Here is a 22,502-nt window from a genome sequence, read left to right on the forward strand (position 1 = left end):
GTATTCAGTATTTTACTGACAAATGGACTTCCTTGCCATTGCTCTATTATTCTTTTTGTTGAGAGAATTTTTTGTAGCCTTTTTTTTTTGTATCTTTGCAACTTAACAAAATGGAGTTCTACTGTCACAGGAAATACATCTGTTCTATATCAGAGCTGTATTTACAGGGTATTTCTTTAAATGTGAACGCAAACCTTAACCTACTGTGACGTGTGAATTTGTGACTTTTTTTTTTTTTTTAGGTCTATTACAGTCATTTTCCTCCTTCTGCTATTTACAACATTGCATAACCAGTCATTAACTTGACTTCAGTTTCAAACCAGATTACATTAGTATAAAAATGATAGACATGCCACTGTCATGATAATTGGATCAATTCTTGGGTAACATCGACTTCTGATGATAGCATCCTGCCGGGTTAGCGTTAACAAATAGCCAGCCATGATGGGGGAAGTACGTAAATCCTGAAGTAAAAGCAGCCAACCAGCAAAAAAAAAAATGCAGAGAGTCAGAAAAATAGCTGATTATTTTTCTGATTATTCCTCACTCTGCATCTCTAGATTCTGGGACTTCTTTTGCTTTACACACATTTTTTACTTACTTTGTGATAAAGTTTCTAAAATCAGCACCTATTGATGGCACAGTGGATGCACCACTTACACGGCCACCTCTGTAAGGTCAGTACCACGTCCCCAGCAATATGTCATTTCCACCTTGTGGCTGGCAAACGTGGAAGGTCCCAAACAAAGCATTCAGTTTTGCTAGAAGTTGAAACCAAATATTTCTGCAGCAAGTCATAAACAGAGGGCTAAATGTGCCGCTAAGGGGTAGTCAAGAGTAATTATAAATGTTTTAATGGTTTTGCATAGAAAGACAAGCGTAAAAATTTATAAGATCTCTAACGCTGAAACCAGCTGTTGTTTTCAACTCCTACTAACTTCTGCAAATGTGGAACATATTCTACAACAGTGAAAAGCCAGTAACGACAGAGAGCCGCCTTAAAGCATCCGGTTCTTTGAAAATTACCAAAATGGAGGCAAATAATTTTAGATCGACATGAATTGACCTTGGTTTGGTACTTAATTTAACACATAGTGGAGATAATTTGCTCCCCCTCTTTCTTCCCCTCTCTCTCTCTTTATCGCACTCTCTCATCCTCTCTTTTTCTCTCCCTCTACCCCCCTCTTTGGCAACACCTTGTTTTTCAGCGCCACAAACAGGCTCCATCCCCGCCGGGGATCTGATGACAGCTGCTGCCTGTTCACCAACAGTTACGTTAATTGTGCAGAGGCACTGTTTCCAATGGGGAGGCCACAGTTAATTCCAGTCTGAGGGCAGAAACAGTTTGGTTTGGGACCAACCATGCGTAAAACACTTTGATCCGGTTACATTTTAATTGGCCCTGCCCTATGGGGGATGAAGTGTGTTATTGAGTTTGTGGATGCTGATTCCATGCAGTCAGCCGGTAGCACATGATTGCAGGACACCAGAGTGCTCAGTTGTCTTGTTGGAGCTGCTGCTTCCCTTCGTCTCTGAAGCCAACGTCTCATTGCGAGATTCCGGAGAATGTGAATCGGCTTTAACTTTTGGATCGCTGAGGATTGAGTTCGAGTTTTAATGGCGATGGAGAACCTAACAGTAAGAAGTCTCTGGTTTCTAGATTTTTTTTATTTATTTATCATTTTCTCTGCATTTTCTTTCATTGAAAAGTTGTCATGACTCAAAACTAAGGCTACATTTTCACTGCCATTCCTTAAGATATTTGTAGATTGTATTTGTTCATTACATTATTTTACTTTTCTTCAACATCATTAGACATCAGACTCTTTTTGTTTTTTTAAAGAGTAAGTCTAACCATCACACTGAATGCGGTCCTGCTCCTCAGCCTGAACAATGGCGCGAGATCATGAACAAGAAGATGCGGTTTCCTCCGGAGCTCATCGGCGCCATTCAGGATGGCAAAATCGAGCTGCTGTGTGGGCTCCTGAAAACTGGCGACGGCATCATCCGGCAGCTGGATGAGTCCGAAGACCGCCAGTGGAGGGAAGCTCTCAACCTGTCCATCCGCCTGGGCAGAGAGGACGCCATGGACGCCCTGCTGCAGGGGGTTAAGTTTGACTTCAGGCAGATTCATGAGGCTCTGCTGGTGGCCGTTGACACCAACCAGCCCCGGGTGGTGAAACGGCTGCTGGACCGGCTGGACCAGGAAAAGGGCAACAAGATGGACGTGCGCTCCTTCTCTCAGGCCATCTTCGACCACTCCATTGACAACTCCCAGTTCGCCCCAGGCGTTACTCCCCTGACCTTGGCCTGCCAGAAGGACCTGTACGACATTGTCACCATGCTCACGCAAAAAGGCCACGGCATCCCGTGGCCTCACAAGATCTCCTGCGCCTGTCTGGAGTGCCGCAACGGCCGGCAGTACGACCTGCTCAAGTTCTCCTTGTCCCGCATCAACACCTACCGGGGCATCGCCAGCCGCGCCTACCTGTCCATCACCTCTGAGGACCCCATGCTGCAGGCCTTCAGCCTCAGCAGAGAGCTCCGCAAGCTCTCGCAGAAGGAGCCAGAGTTCAAGGTCGGGTGGCTCTCGGCTGATTTCCTCGCTGTGCCTCTGTCTGCCTGCGCTCGTTGGCCTGATTTTCCTCTGTCTCTTCCACCCTGCAGCCTCAGTACCTGGGCTTGGAGCAGCTGTGTCAGGATTTCGCTGTGGAGTTGTTGGGCATGTGTCGCAACCAGAGCGAGGTGACCACCATCCTGAACAGCTGTTTGGACGAAGGCCATGAGGACAAGGTCTTCGAGGAGGGCATACCCAACCTTTCGCGCCTTCGGCTCGCCGTGAACTACAACCAGAAGCTGGTACTGGCCAACACCGAATGCCTCTCTACTTGACGTGAGTTCACGACTCATGCGTGTCTGTAAGTGGGTTTTTTATCTCGTTGGGTTTGGGTTTTTGTTTTTCGCAGTTTGTGGCCCACCCGATCTGCCAGCAGGTGCTGTCGTCCATCTGGTGCGGGAACTTGGCGGGATGGAGAGGCAGCAGGACAGCCTGGAAGCTATTGGTCTCCGTGGGGATCTTCCTCAGTATGCCCTTCCTCTGCCTGGTCTACTGGATCGCACCAAAGTCAAAGGTGATGTCTCAACAATGCGCACCAGTCGTGGATTCAGGGGATACTCGCATTTCTTCTCCGGGCCAACCAAATTCATCTCGAGTTGCACGTTTTCTGCAGGTGGGAAAGATCCTGAAAATTCCCGTCATCAAGTTCCTCCTGCACTCGGCCTCCTACCTGTGGTTCCTCATCACGTTGCTGGGGGAGTCGATAACGATGGAGATGTACCGAGACCAGTTTGCCTCCAGGAAGCAGAGCATGCTGCACAGCTCCTTCCACATGGTCTGGGTTGTCGGTGGGTTTCATTCTGGCTCCCTTTTTGTGAAAGTGGAATCTGAACGCTGTCGGGACTTTGCGTTCACGCCTGCGCCGTGTCTCCGTTAGGGTTCTTCTGGTACGAGTGCAAGGAAGTGTGGATCGAGGGGCTGCGGTGCTACTTCCTAGATTGGTGGAACTGCTTGGACGTGATGGTGCTCAGCATGTACCTGGCGTCCTTTTCCTTGCGAGTGCTCATCCTGCTCAAAGGTTACTTCTGTCAGGAGCAGATTAAATCAGACGAGTGTGTCTACTTCACTGAGACAGGTGGGGAATTCACATCAAGTCGCTCACTGCTGTTGTGTGCTCGAGCTCCTAAACTTTCCTCCTGCTGAACGCTGGACGTGTGCAACTGGTTCGCAGTGCGGGACGACTGGCATCAAGAAGACCCTCAGCTGATTGCCGAGGTGCTGTTTGCAGTGACTAGCATGCTGAGCTTCACCCGCCTGGCGTACATTCTACCAGCCCACGAGTCTTTGGGGACGCTACAGATCTCCATTGGAAAGATGATTGATGACATGATGAGGTAAGTACAGCTTCTATCTACTGAGGACAACTTTTGTTACACTATTGTCTTGAGAGAGCAACTAAGTATGTTTTTTTCTCTCTTTTTTTCAATAGATTCATGTTTATATTGATGATCATTGGGACGGCCTTCCTGTGTGGCATCAACAACATTTATGTTTCTTATGTAATCTCTCCACATCTCGGCAGGTATGTATATTGGATGCTTGAGTGGTTGTTGCATTCTAAATAACATGTTATGCCAGATTTCATTCAATCAAAGGCAAAATCATTTTAAAGATAAAGTTACAGCAGGAAATGTGTCTATTTCTGAACTTGGAATGAAAAATCTCTAAGAAGGAATTTTCCACCCATGTGGTAAATGAAAGTCAGTTTGTGTCATTACAATAAACACTTGTTTGAATTCTAAAAACTGTGAAGATCATGTTGAGATTCTACATAAGAATTAGAATCTCAAGATGAAGAGAAACTTATTTGATAAAGGTTTGTGTGAAAACAATCCTAATTACGGGGGATATGTACAGTATCAAGGTGTGGCAGTTCTGAATCCTAAGTTCGGTGTTCAGTGGATCCTGTGTTAAACTAAGACTTGTCTGCTTTTCTTCCTGAGACGACAAGTAAGGGCTTGTGTTTACCAAGTCCAAATTTGTTGCGTAACCATTTTTTTTTATTTTTTATTGCTGTGTAAAGTGGAGAGCACATCGGTGCTTCTAGAGTGATGAATACTTAAACTTAATGCTTATTGGTTCCAGTATGTACATTTTAAATCTATTCATTTTCCTGCAATTGTCACGATTGGAAAAAAAACTGCAAAAATTAAAATGTACAAATCCTCAACAGCTAGATCATCATCCAGTTAACTCCATATGATATGCCCTTTATTTAAGTGTTAATCAATCATGTATGTAGATGATGTATGAAGCTCAAACTTTGAACAAATGTGATAAATATTTAGCCAAACTTTTGAAGGAACTTTTTAACTATTCTTATGTTTAGGCTTTTTGTTTTGAGGATTCTAAAACAGGATCTTCTGCAGCAAGTAAATCAATTGCACGGTGACATTATTCAAGTCGTATGCGGAAGTGGAATCATCAACAACTTCTCTTTTCTCATGTATTCTTGCGTGAAGATAAGAATTGCACTGCTCGATGACTTGCGTGCGTTTCGGAGGCCGCAGTATGACCACTGGTCACACGCAACATCACCATAACCTCATGACCTTTTCCACTGCTGCTGCAGGTTCAACGAGACATTTCACTTCCTGTTCTGGACCATGTTTGGAGTGGCCAACCAGGACTATGTGGACATGCCGGAGTTTGTGTTGGCCGAGTTCGTGGGGAGGATTCTTTACGGCATCTTCACCCTGGTCATCGTCATCGTCCTGCTCAACATGCTCATCGCCATGATCACCAACTCCTTCCAGAAAATCGAGGTAAGGCACCGTTCCTTACGGTCATTCGCAATGCGTCATCCGCATTGGATGACGCAATGCATCCAATCAAGCGGGAAACTCGCTGAGTGCCGAGTCCTTTCTGCTCCACCCACCGTCAGGACGATGCGGATGTCGAGTGGAAGTTTGCCAGATCCAAACTGTATCTCAGCTACTTCAGGGAAGGACTCACCATGCCTGTGCCCTTCAACATCATCCCCTCACCCAAAGCTGTCTTTTACATCTTAAGGTGAGGTCTGGAAATAAACCACCACAGACACCTGAGCTTTACCCCCCGATCGTTATTCATTATTTTCAATTCTGTTCCAGAGCTATATTCAGACAATTCTGCTGCTGCTGCACTTGTTATCCTGGGGACAAATATCCTCCCATAGCCACGATGGTAAGTGTGTTTTAATAGTCCACAAACCTTGTTATTGTGGTTGGCGTTAGGAAGCTGAACTGACAGAGGTAAAACCTGCATTTTAGACCAATGGGGAGCGACATGAAGAAAGCAAGTTGCCCTACCGGCAGCAGGTGGTCAGGGCTCTGGTGCAGCGCTACATTGAGTCGGCGCGCAGGGAGTTCGAGGAGACAAAGAGAAAAGGTAACCTGGATACCAAAGTCTTGCTTTAACCACTCGCACACTTTCATAACAAGTAGCTCGGAAGACGAACATGCACATCAGGGATGCCAAATTACTTGTTTTTAACTTCCAAGATCAGTGTCATCAACAAGAAGAAATGAAATAGTTTTTGCACAAGCAAAGATCAAACAAAAATCCAGACCATCACAGATACAAACCTGCCCTTTTAAAACTGTTATGTAACTATTCAATTATTATTATTATTATTATTATTACGATCACCATGATTATAAATTCATATCAAAGGGAAGCACTTTCTTGATTGATTTGGTTTTTAGAGTGAATGGTTCATTTGATATGATCAATAGATATAAATTGATAAATATGTAAACATGTTTATTCTGATGGTTTATTTGGATTATTTGGTTGTGAAATTTATAGTGTTATTTATTACTTGCACAATCAGGGGAGGACTGGCTGACAGATATGGGCAGGGACAACTAGTTAATGTACACCTGTACACATGGTTTTTTTCTAATTCTAGAAATTAAAACTATATGAATTAAAAGCTTGATTTTTTTTATCTTATCTATTAGTATTTGTTTAAAATCAAAGTCTTGTTGTGCTGTGTTGTGATCAGTGTTTCTGCTTCCTGCAGATATTGGCAATCGGATCACAGAGCTGAGCAAAGCGATCGTGTGGATGCACAGCGACATGAAGGTGGCACATCAGCTCCTGGTGGAGGACGTCCACAGCACGAACGACGCGTTGACGAGGGACGGCTCCTCTGTGCTGGGGAAATACATCATCGGTGCCAAGAACAATTTCAGGGGTTTCAGCAGCAGGCAAGAGGACAAAAGCGCATCTCTTCAGGTGACCGTGCACCACGGAGAGGAAGAGGCGGAAAAGGAAAAGGTGAAAGTCGGCTCAGCAGAAAAGTCGGACCTGCAGTTGGATCAGGGGGAAGAAAGTGGAGAAGAGGAGTTTAGTGACTGCGTTGCTGTGAAAATGGAGGAAGGCCGAGCTAAAGCCAAGTTGCCGGCTGCCAGAGAAGCAGACGGCAGGGAGCCAGAGGAGGCAGACAGCTTCACGTTGAGAGAGAAGGCGGTGGCGGCAGGTTTCGATCATGTCGAGGACGAGGCGAAGGCCGAGGTTGAGTGGGACGAGGCGGAGCAGAGACGAGGTGAGGACGTATTCACTGGGGCGAGGGGCGGCGATAAACACACGGAGGGGGACTCTGAAGAGGCCGGGAGCGGCGGAGCAAACGCAGACATGAGGACTGTCTTGAACAAGTTCAAAGACATTGAGCTGCACGACAAGAGAGTGGAGGCGAAATGGAGGAAAGGCAGGAAGCTGGAGCATCACGTCACGGAGAAGACGGACGACAGGGAGGAAAAAATGGAAACCAAGAAAACCATCCCCTCTCCCACAGGCAGCAACAGCTCCCAGGATACAGGCTTCGGTTCCCAGGAAGGGGAGGGCTCCATCGACGGGATTCTAGTCATGCCATAACCGGAGCGTGGCCGCATTCACAGCTGTCTGATTGGTCGTCAAGCTTTTGATAAGAGGCATTGCACAAGGGCCCCGGAAATCAATCCCACTGTCAGTCTGGAGGTTTGGCTTTTTCCATGGCCCGCAGCCTCACCCTGCCTTCTCAGCTCAGTAATTGGTATTTAGAGACGGCCAAGCTCAGCACACAGCGCAGCAAGAGAGTTAGAGTCCTAACAGCAAACAAGCAAAGGAAATTTACTGTTTACAAAGTAGTTGTATCTAGAGTGGAATGGAAGACGCCTTGGCTCAGCCAGCAGCTCGGGATCATGTTTGGGTTTTCAGGGCAACAGTTTTCTGACAGCTGACAGTGCGTGAAAAGCCACCATCTGATTAAAGAAAGAATGAAAGGAAATGCTGGCTTTACAAGTAACACAAGGGATTACCTGCAGAGGAACGCAAATTGCAGTTTCGACCTCTTCCACGATCAGATGAGAAGCTGCAAGACGTAGATTCATAAAACATGTTTTTTTTCTTCCTAAACAAATTAGGAACTTTCTACCTTCTCTCTCGCTGGGATAAATGGTGCATCTTCCTGGTGAACTCATCCGTAGTTTTTCTCTAATAACCAATGTGTACCGTGGAGCAATAAAGGTTTTTCAAAATGAAGTTCACCGCCTGTCCTATCTGTTGTATGAAGGAGCACGTCACCTGCGTGTTGACTGCGGCCGCACGTTGTTATTGCCTTCAGGGTGGGAGAGCTGCTGTGTGCGATGGTGCAGGTCTCGGCTTGTTTCACACATACTGCTCCCATGAGGCTTTGTGAACACGGCAAATCATTAAATCATCACCTGTTCCATCAGCCGTCCCAAGACGCACTTTGACGGGGAATTTACTGGAAAAGAAAACGGGAGGCAGTGTTGACAACATTTCTGTTTGAGTGCGTCAGGAGCCTGTTTTGATGCGTTGAACAGCGAAAGTTATCGTTAAAAAAATGACTTGTCTTTTACAAATAGACGTTATTACCTGATACTCGGTTTAAGGAAATTAAGCACTCTTGCATTCACTTTTTCTCCTGGATGAAAAACATATTTTATTCTCATCTGAATAAATGCAAATCCTATGTGTACATACAGGAAAAACTGACGAAAGAAAACCCTTCAACATAAATAATTACAACAATTTTAATTTTCCACTCATCCAAATAACATAACATTAAAAATGCCGTTCATTAATGCAACAATTATTACCACATACATTATTATTTCTAAAAAAAATATACATATAATGCACAAATCAAGTGCTCGTAGTGATTAAGAAAGAATGCAGGAAATATTAAATACTGCAAAGATCTGTGACTTGATGACAGCCGCGTCAGAACATTTCACAAAAGTTGAAACGTGCTGGGCCGACTGTTCCCAAGACTTTACAGAGGTGTTTGGTGGGTAAAGAACTGTGAGGAAGGGTTCAGTTTGAAGCAACTGCTCTGGAACTAGGAGCCGCACATCATGCAGTCCTCTCTGTTCGCTAGCGAGCAGACCATCGCGGCCGTGTTGCGCTCTTTGGCCTCCACCTCTTCGCTTGTGCTCGACTTGGTCTCCTTCAACTTCTCCTTGTTGAGGGTGAACTGGATGGGATTGGCTGCAGGCTTCGTCCGCAGGTAGTACATCCCCGTTTTCAAGCCCTGCAGAGCAGAACAAGACGTGAGCGCTCCAGGCAAAGGAAGGAGTGTCTTTTGGTTTTTTGTCACCTGTACAGATTCACCGAGGCTGCGTTTCCTTGCGAACTCACCAACTTCCATCCGTAGAAATGCATGCTGGTCAGTTTGCCGTAGTTTGGCTCGGCGATGTGGATGTTGAGGGACTGGCTCTGATCAATGTAAGCGCCGCGGTCTGCTGCCATCTTGAGGACGGTCTTCTGGGAGATTTCCCACACGGTTTTGTAGAGATTCTTCACGTCCTCCGGGATCTCGGCAATATCCTGTTAACAAGTGAGGGCGTGTTCAAATGCACCGTCACTCGAAAGGCGCTCATTAGCAAATATATTCTTCTAATGCCCAACTCTTTTTCCTTTTTTTTTAGGTGGGACTCATTTCTTCTGTTGTGCACGAAAGAAACTAAAATGACTAAATATGTTTAAAAGTTTAGGTTTGATGGTGCATGTACCTGGATGGAGCCATTTTGGGCAATCAGCTGGTTCTTCATTTCATCATTCCACAGCCCCCTGTCCGTGAGGTCTTTCAGCAGGTGAGGATTCACAATCTGCATAGAGAAAGAACAACTCAGCAGCTGTTTCTTTCCATGTATGTGCAGCAGTTTTCAGAATTGCGTCACCACTGACCTGAAACTCTCCTGAGAGCACCCTGCGGGTGTAAATGTTGCTGGTGTAGGCTTCGAAGGACTCATTGTTGCCCAGGATCTGGGCAGTGGAGGCTGTGGGCATGGGGGCCAGGAGAAGACTGTTCCTCACGCCGTGTCTACAGCAAAACAGTGAGGTATGAGTGAGAGGTGAGTCCTCGCTCCTTTAAAACATGTAAAGACCCCCAGCATGACTTACTTGGCGATTTTCTCCTTCAGTGCCTGCCAGTCCCACAGGTCCGTTGGAGTTTTTTCCCACATGTCATACTGGAGGATCTGAAAAAGACAAAAGTCATTCCTTGAACCAAACGGCTGAAACTAACATAGGTCAGATTTGGGAGTTTCTCATCTACTCACCCCCTTGCTCACGGGAGAACCACTGTAGGTTTCATAAGGTCCAAACTTTTCTGCCAGCTCGCAGCTGGCCTCCAGGGCAGCGTAGTAGATGGTCTCAAAGATCTGGATGTTGAGCAGCTGGGCCTCCGGGCTTTCAAACGGATAACGCATGAGGATGAAGGCATCAGCGAGACCCTGCACCCCGATTCCGATGGGCCGGTGGCGCATGTTTGACCTTTTGGCCTGTGGGTGGAGACATTTCAGGTTTATCTGCTGCTATAAAGTACTGATGGATGAGTTTGTGATAAAGGTGCAACACAGGTATCACAGCAGACCTCAGGCACTGGGTAGTAGTTGATGTCAATGATCTTGTTCAGGTTCTTGACGATGACTTTGGTGACGGATGTGAGCTTGTTGAAGTCAAATGTCCTTCCTGGGCTCACGTACATGTTGAGGGCGATGGATGCCAGGTTACACACAGCCACCTGGAGTGGGAGAGGAAAACATTTTTGGAAAAAAAAAAAAGAGGCACAAGACCTTAAAAATGGGCCTCATCTTGAGTCGTCCTTCTTACCTCGTCCTTGTTTGTGTATTCTACAATCTCTGTGCACAGGTTGCTGGATTTGATGGTTCCCAGGTTCTGCTGGTTGCTCTTCCTGTTGCAGGCGTCCTTGTAGAGCATGTATGGTGTGCCGGTTTCTGTCTGAGATTCAATGATGGCGTGCCACAGCTGCTGAGCCTTGATCACGCGCTTGGCCCTGCCCTCCTTCTCATACCTGAGGACAAATAAAGAGCCGCTGACATTTACTGATTTGTCACATACAAGTAAATGAGACTTCAATTAAATTAAGGATGGAAGGTACAAGCAGCAGGCTTTAGATGGCTTGTCTCACCGGGTGTAAAGCTCCTCAAACTTCTCTCCCCAACAGTCCTCTAACCCAGGACACTCGTTGGGGCACATTAGAGACCAATCCTGCAATGAGGCAGAGAAATACGATGTTGCTTTAAACTTTGCAATTAAAAATATCTGGAAGAAAACTCAATTCATTAGCCTCACTGGCGTTTATTATGAAATGCGAAGTACGCCTTCCGGCATTTCCTCCTGCATTCACCTGATTGCTTTCCACTCGTTTCATGAAGAGATCTGGGATCCACAAGGCAAAGAAGAGGTCTCTTGCCCTCTGCTCCTCTTTGCCCGTGTTCTTCTTCAACTCCAAGAAGTCAAACACGTCTGCATGCCATGGCTCCAGGTACACAGCAAAGGCCCCGGGTCGCTGAACGAGACAAACGGAAAGAAAATTGATTAAACATCCAGAGGTTGGACAGTGTCCTGCTCTGTCACACTCTGGTTTTGTAAGCCCTCACCTTGTTGCCACCCTGGTCGACATACCGAGCAGTGTTGTTGTAGACTCGAAGCATTGGGACCATCCCGTTGGAGCTGCCGTTTGTCTGGAAAACAAGAGCACTTTAAGGAATAAAACAAAACAAAATCTCCAAAATTGAGCTTCTCTATCTTTTGATTTTTTTGAAATCTGCTGCATGTGCATTAGACTAACCCCAGCAATGTAGCTTCCTGTCCCTCTGATGCAGCTGACTGCTATTCCAATGCCGCCAGCGGATTTAGAAATGAGGGCACACTGCTTCAGAGTGTCATAAATGCCTTCGATGCTGTCGTCCTTCATTGATAGCAAGAAACAACTGAAAGAAATTCCCCGCACGAAATAGATTAGAGGAAGAAAAAATTATTGTTAAAAAATAGCATTGCAACGTTGTTTTGAGGCTTCACCTGGAGAGCTGCGGGATGTTGGTGCCAGCATTGAACAGAGTAGGGGAGGCATGGGTGAACCACTTCTCAGACAGCAAGTTGTAAGTCTCGATGGCTGCGTCAATGTCACGTTTGTGAATCCCAACCGCCACTCTCATCAGCATGTGCTGGGGCCGCTCAGCAACTGAAAAATAGGTTTGTGAACAATTTAAACAAAAAGAGAGCTTAAATTAACACAACTTGTTTGATAAAATGTTAAAAAAAAAAAAAAAAAAAAACTTCCTCACCTTTGCCATTAATCTTCAACAAATATGACCGCTCAAGAGTCTGTTCAGAAGAAAAAAAGAAGCAAAAGTCAGATTTAAACCTAATGTCTGATTAAGATATTAGATGTAAAACTTTGGCATAACCTTAAATCCAAAGAAGTTATAAGAGAAGTCTCTGTCGTATATGATGGCAGAGTTGAGGCGCTGCAGAAAACAAACAAACATATTTTTGCTATTATTACAATTTTTTTATAGCTTGGAGTATGAAGTTTGAACACATGAAAAGAATCATCACTCACAGCCTTGTTTTCAATGACGATGTCGAGTGTCTCCTTGGCGATCATGGGCGAGTGACGCTTGTTCAGTGGGTTGACATAGTTGTACAGGTCTTCCATCACATCTTCAAAAAAACAATAGATAATGCTCATTAATGGTAAAATTTTACAAGTATAACATCATTCCTGTTAGCTTTCTATCGTTAGATAGATAATGTCAGTGTACTTACACTTCTTTACACTAAACTTGCAATAATTTTTTTTTTTCTCCTTTTGCATGAACCTAAAACTTTTGCTCACCGCTAAAAACTTTCTTGGTCTCTTTGTGGAGGTTGGACACAGCAATTCTTGCAGCCAGCAGGGTATAATCAGGGTGTTTGGTGGTGAGCGTGGCCGCAGTCTCTGCTGCCAGAGTGTCCAGCTCCACGGTAGTGACCCCGCTGTACAGGCCCTGGATCACCTTCATTGTGATCTGAGTCTGCAAAGAAAGCAAACAACACATTATACATTGGTCTACATTGGGTCTGCCAGCTTTCAGATTATGTGCAACAGCTCCCCCTGCCCTCTTAAACTTACAGGGTCCACAAAGTCAGAATTGAGTCCATAGCAGAGCTTCTGGATGCGAGATGTGATCTTATCAAAACTAACTGCCTCCTGTCGCCCATCTGAAACACATGCAAACAATGCTTTCCACATTTTCAAAATTCACGATTTGCGACTTAATATTGTATTTTATAACTGCTGTAGAGAAATTCTAAAGCAATGTCGGTTTTCCATTTGTTTAAGCGGCCAAGTCAGAGAAGGTCGCACCTGTCCAACCGGTTCCAGTTACAACAAAGGGAGGATGCCTTGCGACTTCGCGCCACTGACACATTAACTTGACGTCCATTTTCAACACATTTTTTATTATAATAATTATTTAAAAAAAAACTTTTGGCGACAACAGCACATTGCACTTCGCGAAACAAATAGGATTAAACATAAAAGACTGGAGTGCAAAGCGAGGCAGGGAGTCATTTAAAAGTCTCGCGCGGACAGTCGGGCAAACGAAATACACGCACAAACTGTGTGCACTGGTGTGAGATCGTATTTTGAAAAGAGACAACGACAACAACAACAAATGAACGAATAAATAAATAAATAAATAAAATCATTTTTAAGAATGTTTGTTGCTTTCATGGCACGGGTCTTTGTTTGGAGCACAAGCACACAAAACAAAACAAAATTACTTTCACGAGATTTAAAAAAAAAAAAAAAAAAAAATCGCGACAGACGTGAATGCGACGTTGTTGTGCAGGGTCGCAGCTGATAATTCGCAGTAAATATTTACAGGTATTTCCGGGACCTTAACATCCCTCCGAAAGGTGATGCTGCATTATCTGCCAGTATTTAACAGAAAAGATAAGAAGGTCTTGGCTTTACCTCTCTTAATCACGTGCATGATGGCAACAAAGCAGCTGGTGTCCTCGGTCAGAAGATGCTGATGTTGCCTTCGCAAATTGGTCGATAAAAGAGCAAAAATAACCGCGATGCGAAGCTGTCCCAGCTGGCTTTCAGGCTGTGAGGACAATCGGTGGACAGAGTTGAATCTTAAACTGAGCGCCAACAAGCCACCAGACAGTTACGTTACAAAGTGTCAGAGAGCTCGACCAATAACAGGAGACCTCAACGGAAGCATGGACCAATCACAAGCGGCCATCCTCCCCCGGCTTTTACAACACCCGCTTGTAGTTTCCGGCTGAAATGTGGCGGGCTATTTACAAATGTAATTATTTGTTTCGTTTCGCGGGCGGTAGTCCCGCTTTATGGGTGGAAAACAAACAGACAAACAGCTAAGTACGAAGAGCCTTAGATAAAATACGTTGAGAAATACGGTGTCACTCTATTAATTTGACGCGTGAATTACACTGCTACATATTATTTCGACACAGACCGTGGAATACATTGATTTTTTAAGATGCCTTACTCGAAATTATCTAATTGTAACGCAGCTAGTAAGTAAAGCAGTCAAGCGAAGGTAATCTCATGACAAAAATGTAATAGCCACAACAACACATTGAAGAACTATCGTGCCTAAAATATCAGCGTTTATGAGATATGTAGCAAGAGATTACAGTAATTTGAGAGGTTTGTTATTGTAGACAAACATTGTAGACTTTTTTTTTTTTTTTTAAATTAAGGGTTTTTCTGAAGCTAGATATAATAAACACATACTTCAAATCTAATCAAAATCCAAGTTCAAATCATTTTAGACTTAAAACAAAACACGCATTATCTTTAGAAAATCTGCGGATTAAAGAAAGTGACCAGAGTATATTAAATGGCTGCAAGCAATTCTATTTAAGACCGGGAAATTTATTTGACCTACATTTTTTTTTTTTTAAACGCGGTGCTTTTAATTTGAAGAGCAGGAAACAGACTTTTAGACAGGATATGACCTGCTTGATACTGCTAATGGACCCGGAACGGTAAGGGAACACTCCGAAGATGGCCGGGGTGTTTGAGGTGGAGGTTGATGGTGTAGAGCACGACCATGGGCTGGAACATCAAGGCAGACCAGCCCAGGTGAGTCTAACAAGCCGCTGCGTTGCATGATGTCGTCTGGAATAGATTAAGCAGAGAATTCACCCAGGTGACGGCTGCCACTCCGAACCTCGCTGTGCCTACCAAGTTCCGCAAGGGTTTAGCCGCCTGACATAAGCAGCTAGCCGACCGACTCCAACCATCTGTTACAAGGCAGCCTTAGATCTGCCTCAAATGCATTGCGCCTTCGGATTTTAAAACCGTGCTTTTTAATACAAAATATTGGTGAAAACCAGCTGGCATTTACTGTCGCCAGTGGGAATTGTTGTAGGTGACGGTTCACACCGCGTTTGCCGTCATCCTCTTTCCATAAAACGTTCCGTGGCCCGTATTCCCGAGCGAAATGAATAAATGCATCGCACGCGCTTCCACGTTCAGAACTGTCTATTGTTTGGACTAAATATCCACGTAGATGATTTGGGTGAATAGGTCAAAGGTCAAGCATTGGCCATTTTACACGCATCGTTTTGCGGCACATCGAGATGAGCACACTAGTACTCTCCACTTGTGTGGAGCTCCGACCCTAACACGGAGCAGCTCTAAACTAACTAATATGTAGACAATATTAGTTTTGGTAATGTCAGGGTGCAATTTCGATTTGGAAGTTGTTCGTGTTTGTTGTATTTTTTTAAAAAATATATATTTTGTTTGTTTGTTCCTTCAGTTGGATATGTCCAAGCTTTCGCCAGAAGAGAGGTGGAGGTCAGTATCCAAGTTGTACTCTCTAACTGATTTGAAAATGTTATCTTACAATACTTTCATTTGTTTACTTGCGAAATGCATTCATCGGGTTTTGCATTCAAGCCTCCTAAAGTCATACATGTAATAAAGTGTGTAATCTTATTTTTTTGGTGATAAAATGATGTTCTTTGTTGTTAAATATCAGAGAACAATCTGATTGGCTCGTTGACATTAACATTAATATTGAATTGTGCCTTAGTGTTGATGGTTCACCCGTTGAGATGGCACACATGTCCTTGCTGAGCTCCTGTGAATTAAACATTCTTCCACTGAATGTTCCCGTCTTTCCGCAGGATGGAGCATGCACAGATGCACGCCAAGCACAAAGGCCACGAGGCCATGCACGCCGAGATGGTGCTCATCCTCATAGTCACCCTGGTCGTCGCACAACTCGTCCTTGTGCAGTGGAAACAGAGACATTCAAAGTCATACAATGTAAGACAGCCAAGTGACTTGAAGTTATTTGAAAGTTCTTTCTATTCTTGACAAAGTCATGTATTCTTAAAATTGGGACAACATATGGGGCCTGGAAGTTTCTTTTCAACATATTCATATTGTGCGCACACACTGCACATTTATTTAGTAAGGGGATGATATTTTAGGGCTGTTCTGTGTTTGAGTTTAAGTTGCCTGAGGGGGGAAAAGATGAAGTATTTTACATTTAAAAATCTAGTCGCCGTTTGACATCCTGTTTACATGCACCTCCTAAATCCTCTCCTTGTTTATCCTGTAGCTGGTGACCCTGTTCCAGATGTGGGTAGTTCCTCTCTACTTTACTACCAAACTTCACTGGTGGAGGTTCCTGACCACCTGGTTTATCTTCTCTGTCATCACAGCCTACGTCTCCTACCGCGCCACCCGCAAGCCGCTGGCGTGCACCACACCGAGGTATATCTCCAGTTGTGCCTGGAGACATCAGAGTTCTGCTCTGACGCATGAAAAAAGAAAACAAAACTCTGCCATGCTTCCTAAAACGTCCTCCCTTTGACTCCTGTAGATTGGTGTATAAATGGTTCCTCCTCCTCTACAAGATCAGTTATGCCACTGGGATAGTTGGCTACAGCGTTGTCATGTTTACACTCTTTGGCATAAACCTGATATTCAGGTATGTATTGTGGGCTGCAGCGAGAGTTTGAAGCGTTTTGGGTTTTGGCATTTCACAGCTAGCTGTGATCAGTGAACATGTGACAAGTGGAAAAATGCACCGTTGTTGCAGAAAGAAAAATAGACGGAAAAGTGATCTTCAGACATCACTGGAAAAACAGAGTGCCTAATTGAGTTACTTTGATAATTTCCAGTTATTAGAATATTGCATGTCTCTACTGTTGTGGTCATGGTTTTATAGTTACCAGTGACTTTGTGTGATTCACCTGCACGCTAACGTAGAAATATAAAGTCCATCCTTTTTATGGGCCATTTTGTCAGAAGTTTCTTCTGCTGTTGTTTTTTTATTATGCAATATTCCTTTTAACCAACGCTGAGGTTTAACACATAAAAGTATTTGAATGAGTCGGGATTCCATACGGTCGTCTCGTCTTTTCAGGATAAAACCCGAGGATGCGATGGACTTTGGAGTGTCTTTGCTCTTCTACGGGCTCTACTACGGGGTCCTGGGAAGAGACTTTGCTGAAATGTGTGCAGACTTCATGGCTTCGACTGTGGGGGTAGGTCGAAGAACCCCGTCAGTTCCTCCTCTCTGGCGCCCCCTCTGTGTCTCCAGCAGCTCTTTTTTTCCCCTTTCCCCAGTACTACAGCGCATCTGGCATGCCGACCAAGCACCTCTCTGACGACATCTGCGCCGTGTGCGGTCAGCCCATCCTGGTGGATGTCAGTGAGGAGGGGATCATAGAAAACACATACAGGCTCACCTGCAACCATGTGTATCCTTCCTGTCGGGATAAGACCTCAAAACATTTTCTCGCTGGTGAAAGGGCACAAAGCACACAGGAAGAATTTCTGCACTCTTAAAGGTTCACCCAACGGTTTGTGAACGGCCCTTCCCTTTGCAGCAGTCCTGTCACGTTAGTGATTTGTCTTCGAGTCCAAAGGGGAGTCTGTGGCGCTGACACTGCTGCTAGATGTTTCACAGGTTATCTCCTAATGCTGTCAGGAAAACTTTGACCTTCCGAGGCTGCTGCATTGTTCAAAATATTTGGTCTGTAATCGCGTCTCAGTTGGTCTATTACATTACTAGGAAACTGCTGCTTTCAACACACACACACACACACACACACACACACACACACACACACACACACACACACACACACACACACACACACAGACTTAATATTTATTCTTCACCATTTTCCCTTTGTTCAATATTGACAGGGTTAATATCTGACCTGTGATTAAATAGTTTCCCTGTATTTGTATTTTATCTTGACTTAGCTTCTTTTTAACATTTGGTCTCACATGCCAGTGTGTTATTATGTATTAAAAAAGAGGTTGTTCTTTATACTGTTGCTCACTCACTGCTGTACCAGGCCTTGACTTCAAACCCAGGTTCCATGAGTTCTGCATAAGAGGATGGTGCATTGTGGGAAAGAAGCAGATGTGCCCATACTGCAAAGAGAAGGTGGACCTGAAAAGAATGTTCAGTAACCCGTATCCTTTTCCTTAGCATGTGTTTGTCCATACATGTTGTTTGCGTTAGCGTGGATGCAGCTACCACGTTTTGTGGTTGTTAAATTAGCAAACCTATGTTGTGAGGCCAATTACATGCCCGCATATAGCGGAATTGTTGTCCACGAGCCTGTCAGTAAGCTATGACCGAGTTCTCTCCTTTGGTCCCTGCTGCTTGCTGTGCGTGTACAACAGTGTGCCCAAGGATAGCTCTGGAAATCTAATTTGTGATGTCACAGAGGGTCAGGGTTTCTTACTGATACCTCCAACTCAGCAAGTGGCAGGTTGTTTGCTTTAAAACATGTGCAAGAGACATTGAAACATCACTTTCAGCCAGAAGATGGAACAGAACTTTTGCAGGAGGCTGTAAACATATTTGAAAATGGTGATACTTTGGGGCCTCCTAAGGAAGTTTTCAGGTTTTGTGGCTGGTGAAGCCGCCACAGTTTAGAAACTCTTGATTACAACTATTTTAATATCTGCTTCTCTTGAATGGCCAGTGTATAATATTTGGGCTGATTTACGATCCTCATATTTGTAGAAGCTTAATATACTGTCCATAAATGCAATTATATAAGTGTATATATACTCACAGTACCATAAAAGTAATTTGGTTTCCTCGCCATAGAAAGATTCTTGTTCATATAGAATGTCCATGGATAAAGGGTCTTGCTTCCAGTTAGCTGCCATTTTGCACCACCACATTTCTAAGGAAGTCTGGTGTGAACAATCCAGCCTGTCTGACAGTGTGTATTTAGGGTGAATGTTCACATCTTCAAAAGAAGAAGGTGGGAGAGGTATCCAGGTTTGTGTGCACTGGCCACCATAGTTCACTGGCAAGCTCAGGAAAGGGAGGGTGAGTGAAAGAGTGCTGCATTCGCTGTTTCTTCTCCAAATCTCCAAACATGACACACTTAACCTTAAAGATTGCCAGTCAGCGGCAGCACAGGGCAGGTGTGGACAGAATGTACTGGAAGCTGTAGAGAAAGGCTGAAAGTTACAGGAGGTTAAAACTTGACCAGGCACTATTTCCATTGACTTCTCTGAAGTCTTTATTGCAGAAAAGTTTTTCTCTGTAAAAAGTCACGTGAGTTTCCTTAAGAGGAAGGAAGCAACTTTATATCCAAGACTGCTGGCTGAGTGTAAATGTGATCAGGCATGGGGATTTGGCGCCATCTTATGTCTAAAGTTTCCCAGCGAACCCACTGCATTCCTGATAGATGGGACTCTGTCCAGCCCACTTTCAAAAGAGAAGAGGGAATAATGCTCACGTTAGCTTTGAGTCATGGTTGCGCTTGGCTTCAAAACAAACAAAGAATTTGACACCAAAGGGAAGCGTGTCACTCAGAGCGTCAGCACTCAGTTCTGTTTTACCACCAGCTGACTCCGCCCCTTCACACTGCCTCCGTTGAAGCTGCAGTAACCTGCGGTTGTTCATCATAACCCTTGATTTTGTCCTGTGTCTGACATTCAGGAGGCCAAGAAGCTTCTTTTTCATTCGTCTTTGTTTCTCCTGGAATCAAACAAGTCAATCGAGGGTTATTTTTTTTTAGCTTGTACCGAAATGAAAATTTCAAAGAAAATGAATTTTTGAAACTATACACAAACTCTTTAGCAGCTCATTGCAGAACTATATGCTTCCTGTTCCCTTTTTGTTGACGATACATAATGCATCGTCTCCAAAGAAACTAAAACCAGTGTCTACTACACACTCACTTTAGATCATATTGCACTTTTCCTCCTTGACATGCATACTTTTCAGCTGGGAGCGGCCGCACGTCATGTACGGACAACTATTAGACTGGCTGCGTTACCTGGTGGCCTGGCAGCCAGTCATCATCGGACTAGTGCAGGGCATCAACTACGTGTTAGGTCTGGAGTGACGCGTCACCCTGTGCAAAGGACATAACATACTGTACGGCAAAGATATGCACTGGCTCAAGAGACTGAGGGCCTAACACTGAACTTAACACCAGTGTCTATATACCTTTTTGTACATATTTATAGGCACACATTCTCCGTACTTTTGTTTTATTTGGATTTATTGATACTCAGAATTTGGATGTCCATGTGAATTTTCTTCTTAAATGAATTGATTTGTGCATCTCCTGGCCTAGTTAACGCACTAAATAAAGTCATTAGAAAGGTGTTTTTAAATGGCATTCTTATGTCTTGAGTGTTTACACTTAGTTTTGCTGCTGAAGTCGATCGTTCGTATTGTCCACAAATTAATAACAAAACACAAAGTGAAAACCAGCACAGAAATTCTCTAAGGCCAGAGTCCAATGATTTCCCCCTTCTGAGCTGTTTAGTTTTCCTGAAACTGAGACTGCAATGCTTCAAAAGATGGAACTAGAACTATTTCCTGATTTTAAAATGCCCCTGTTGTTGTCATAGAAACTCATTTTTTCCGAGTTGCTCGGTCATACTGGCTGTGACCTTTACCTTGCCGGCTGTGACTAGACTAAAGGTTCACATGGCTTCCAGTGAAATGATTCCTCTGAAAGCAATCTGCTTCTGTCCCCGGGTGTATTTGTTTTTAAGGGACAGTTTGTGTAAATCGAGAATGAGGATCAGAATACTTTATTAATCCTGAGGGAAATGTTGTTCGTACAAAAAGCTATTTGGAAAACCAAAGCTATTTGGTGTTACAGTTATTTTACTCCTCCATATAATCTACTCTTTCAACCCTCTAATTTCTCTCAAATGGTCTCTCTGGACCTAACGTGCTGTATACTTGTCAGCATTTCTATTGTGACGGAACACAATTATGTTGTAATTCAATAAAAATGACCAGAATTTAGTTACATTTCGGTGAAAAACAAGTGTGACAACCGAGGACGTGCAAATGAGCCGGTTTATCTCCACTCGAGCGAAAACAAGTGACAATTCAAATGAGGAGGCGGCAGACATCCCATAATGATCCCCCACCTATTGTTCACGATGCTGGTGTTATTTAAATGTCACCTGTTCAGAGTAGATTATAGATTGTTCGGTACGATCAGACGGTTGCGGTTTGTTCTGCGCTCTCTACCTGCTCACACATCAAAGGGAGCCATCAGCAACAGCAACAACACCTGGTTCACACAGCTTGTCACTACAAAAATCCTCGAGTTTAATTGTATCATGTCCATGCATCTTACAAGCTAGCATGTGACATTTGTCAATTAGTCAGCGTGTCATTAGGTAATGGGAAGGGGCGCGTCAGAGTCACCCCCTAAAAATGTCTCATTCACGGTCGGGGAATCCCACTGCGTGCGCATGGCCGGCACTATAATTGAGTGGGCGTAAGGAAGTGATGATGTGCTGTTGCGTATATAAAGTTCGGCAGCAGCCACAGAGTCACAGAGTCGTCACACAGGAGGAGACAAAATGAAGCCGTCGCATCTCATCCAAGGTAAACACCTCTGGCGGAGAGCCTTTTTTAAGAAATGCTTTATTCTAAAGTTTTCCATTATACAAAAACAACTAATTCGCACAAACAAGGTAAAGAGATCCAATTTATATTTTATCTCGGTATCGAGCAGCTTGTAACCATGTTGTGCTTCTGCAGCAACTTTTCTGTCCCACTATCTGCTGCTTGCAAACGGATGTCCAGGTAGAGACTCTCTTGACTGTCACGCTTGACCTTTCATTTTTTTTGTGTGTGTCTTTGTGTGCTTACCTCTGTTTGTGTCACAGTGCTAGACAACGGCTCCCCACAGATCATTGGGCCTCAGCTTGTCAAAATGGAAGCACAGCCAGGTAAATGTTTCCTCAACCAGTGTTGGCGAGTAATCTATTACTAAGTAATCCACTACTGTAATTAAACTACCTTTTGTAGTAAGAGTAATGTAACGGGATTACTCTGGCAAAAATGGCAATTATATCATAATTACTTCCTCAAGTAACGATTCCTAAACACTAAAGTAAGTAGTAGTTGATTCCTTATGGAAAAAGTAGTTTAAGAAGTAATTAGATTACTAAGGAGTAATCAGTAGCTGGATTACTTTAATGGAGTAATCCCAACTACACTGTCCTCAACACCTGACGTTTGTGACCGACACAATGTGAGAGGTGCTGTGAAACGTGTCAAACACTTGGCCTTGGTGACTTTGCCCT

At 44.1% G+C, this 22,502-nt stretch overlaps 3 protein-coding genes across 3 annotated transcripts; 2 read left to right on the top strand and 1 right to left on the bottom strand.

Moving 5' to 3' along the window:
• The first annotated feature begins 1,165 nt into the window (after positions 1–1,165).
• Positions 1,166–8,118, top strand: LOC142884646 (short transient receptor potential channel 2-like). Its single transcript, XM_076020443.1, has 13 exons — positions 1,166–1,638; positions 1,886–2,578; positions 2,668–2,859; positions 2,967–3,131; positions 3,231–3,405; positions 3,495–3,692; positions 3,789–3,951; positions 4,047–4,139; positions 5,190–5,382; positions 5,502–5,629; positions 5,710–5,782; positions 5,869–5,986; positions 6,624–8,118. The coding sequence occupies exons 1-13, from the start codon at positions 1,618–1,620 to the stop codon at positions 7,475–7,477; spliced, it is 3,066 nt and encodes a 1,021-aa protein (XP_075876558.1). The 5' UTR covers positions 1,166–1,617; the 3' UTR covers positions 7,478–8,118.
• A 505-nt stretch (positions 8,119–8,623) lies between these two features.
• On the bottom strand, positions 8,624–14,046 carry LOC142884648 (ribonucleoside-diphosphate reductase large subunit). Its single transcript, XM_076020446.1, has 19 exons — positions 13,875–14,046; positions 13,029–13,117; positions 12,753–12,930; positions 12,477–12,577; positions 12,322–12,381; positions 12,199–12,238; positions 11,933–12,095; positions 11,703–11,844; positions 11,512–11,595; positions 11,259–11,420; positions 11,040–11,119; positions 10,721–10,922; positions 10,482–10,631; positions 10,168–10,389; positions 10,010–10,086; positions 9,794–9,929; positions 9,619–9,714; positions 9,245–9,433; positions 8,624–9,137 (listed from the first exon to the last, which is right to left on the bottom strand). Exons 1-19 carry the CDS (start codon positions 13,891–13,893, stop codon positions 8,946–8,948), a joined length of 2,382 nt encoding a protein of 793 aa, XP_075876561.1. The 5' UTR covers positions 13,894–14,046; the 3' UTR covers positions 8,624–8,945.
• Positions 14,047–14,863: 817 nt separating this feature from the next.
• On the top strand, positions 14,864–20,549 carry rnf121 (ring finger protein 121). The gene is made up of 9 exons (XM_076020447.1): positions 14,864–15,017; positions 15,700–15,737; positions 16,070–16,211; positions 16,510–16,664; positions 16,774–16,881; positions 17,320–17,440; positions 17,523–17,656; positions 18,282–18,383; positions 20,164–20,549. Exons 1-9 carry the CDS (start codon positions 14,940–14,942, stop codon positions 20,282–20,284), a joined length of 999 nt encoding a protein of 332 aa, XP_075876562.1. The 5' UTR covers positions 14,864–14,939; the 3' UTR covers positions 20,285–20,549.
• Positions 20,550–22,502: the final 1,953 nt, after the last annotated feature.

This window comes from Nelusetta ayraudi, unplaced genomic scaffold, assembly GCF_046127955.1.
Source record: "Nelusetta ayraudi isolate G7.1 ecotype Tasmania unplaced genomic scaffold, CSIRO-AGI_Nayr_v1 ptg000011l, whole genome shotgun sequence".
NCBI lineage: Eukaryota > Metazoa > Chordata > Actinopteri > Tetraodontiformes > Monacanthidae > Nelusetta > Nelusetta ayraudi.

Coding starts and splice junctions, on each gene's coding strand:
- LOC142884646 (XM_076020443.1), top strand. CDS start 1,618: ATGGCGATGGAGAACCTAACA. Junction 3,693..3,788: donor TGTCTACTTCACTGAGACAG/GTGGGGAATTCA, acceptor ACTGGTTCGCAG/TGCGGGACGACTGGCATCAA. Junction 5,987..6,623: donor CGAGGAGACAAAGAGAAAAG/GTAACCTGGATA, acceptor TGCTTCCTGCAG/ATATTGGCAATCGGATCACA.
- LOC142884648 (XM_076020446.1), bottom strand. Junction 12,578..12,752: donor GACCAAGAAAGTTTTTAGCG/GTGAGCAAAAGT, acceptor GTTTTTTTGAAG/ATGTGATGGAAGACCTGTAC. Junction 10,632..10,720: donor AATACACAAACAAGGACGAG/GTAAGAAGGACG, acceptor CTCCCACTCCAG/GTGGCTGTGTGTAACCTGGC.
- rnf121 (XM_076020447.1), top strand. CDS start 14,940: ATGGCCGGGGTGTTTGAGGTGGAGGTTGATGGTGTAGAGCACGACCAT. Junction 15,738..16,069: donor TCGCCAGAAGAGAGGTGGAG/GTCAGTATCCAA, acceptor GTCTTTCCGCAG/GATGGAGCATGCACAGATGC. Junction 18,384..20,163: donor AAAAGAATGTTCAGTAACCC/GTATCCTTTTCC, acceptor CATACTTTTCAG/CTGGGAGCGGCCGCACGTCA.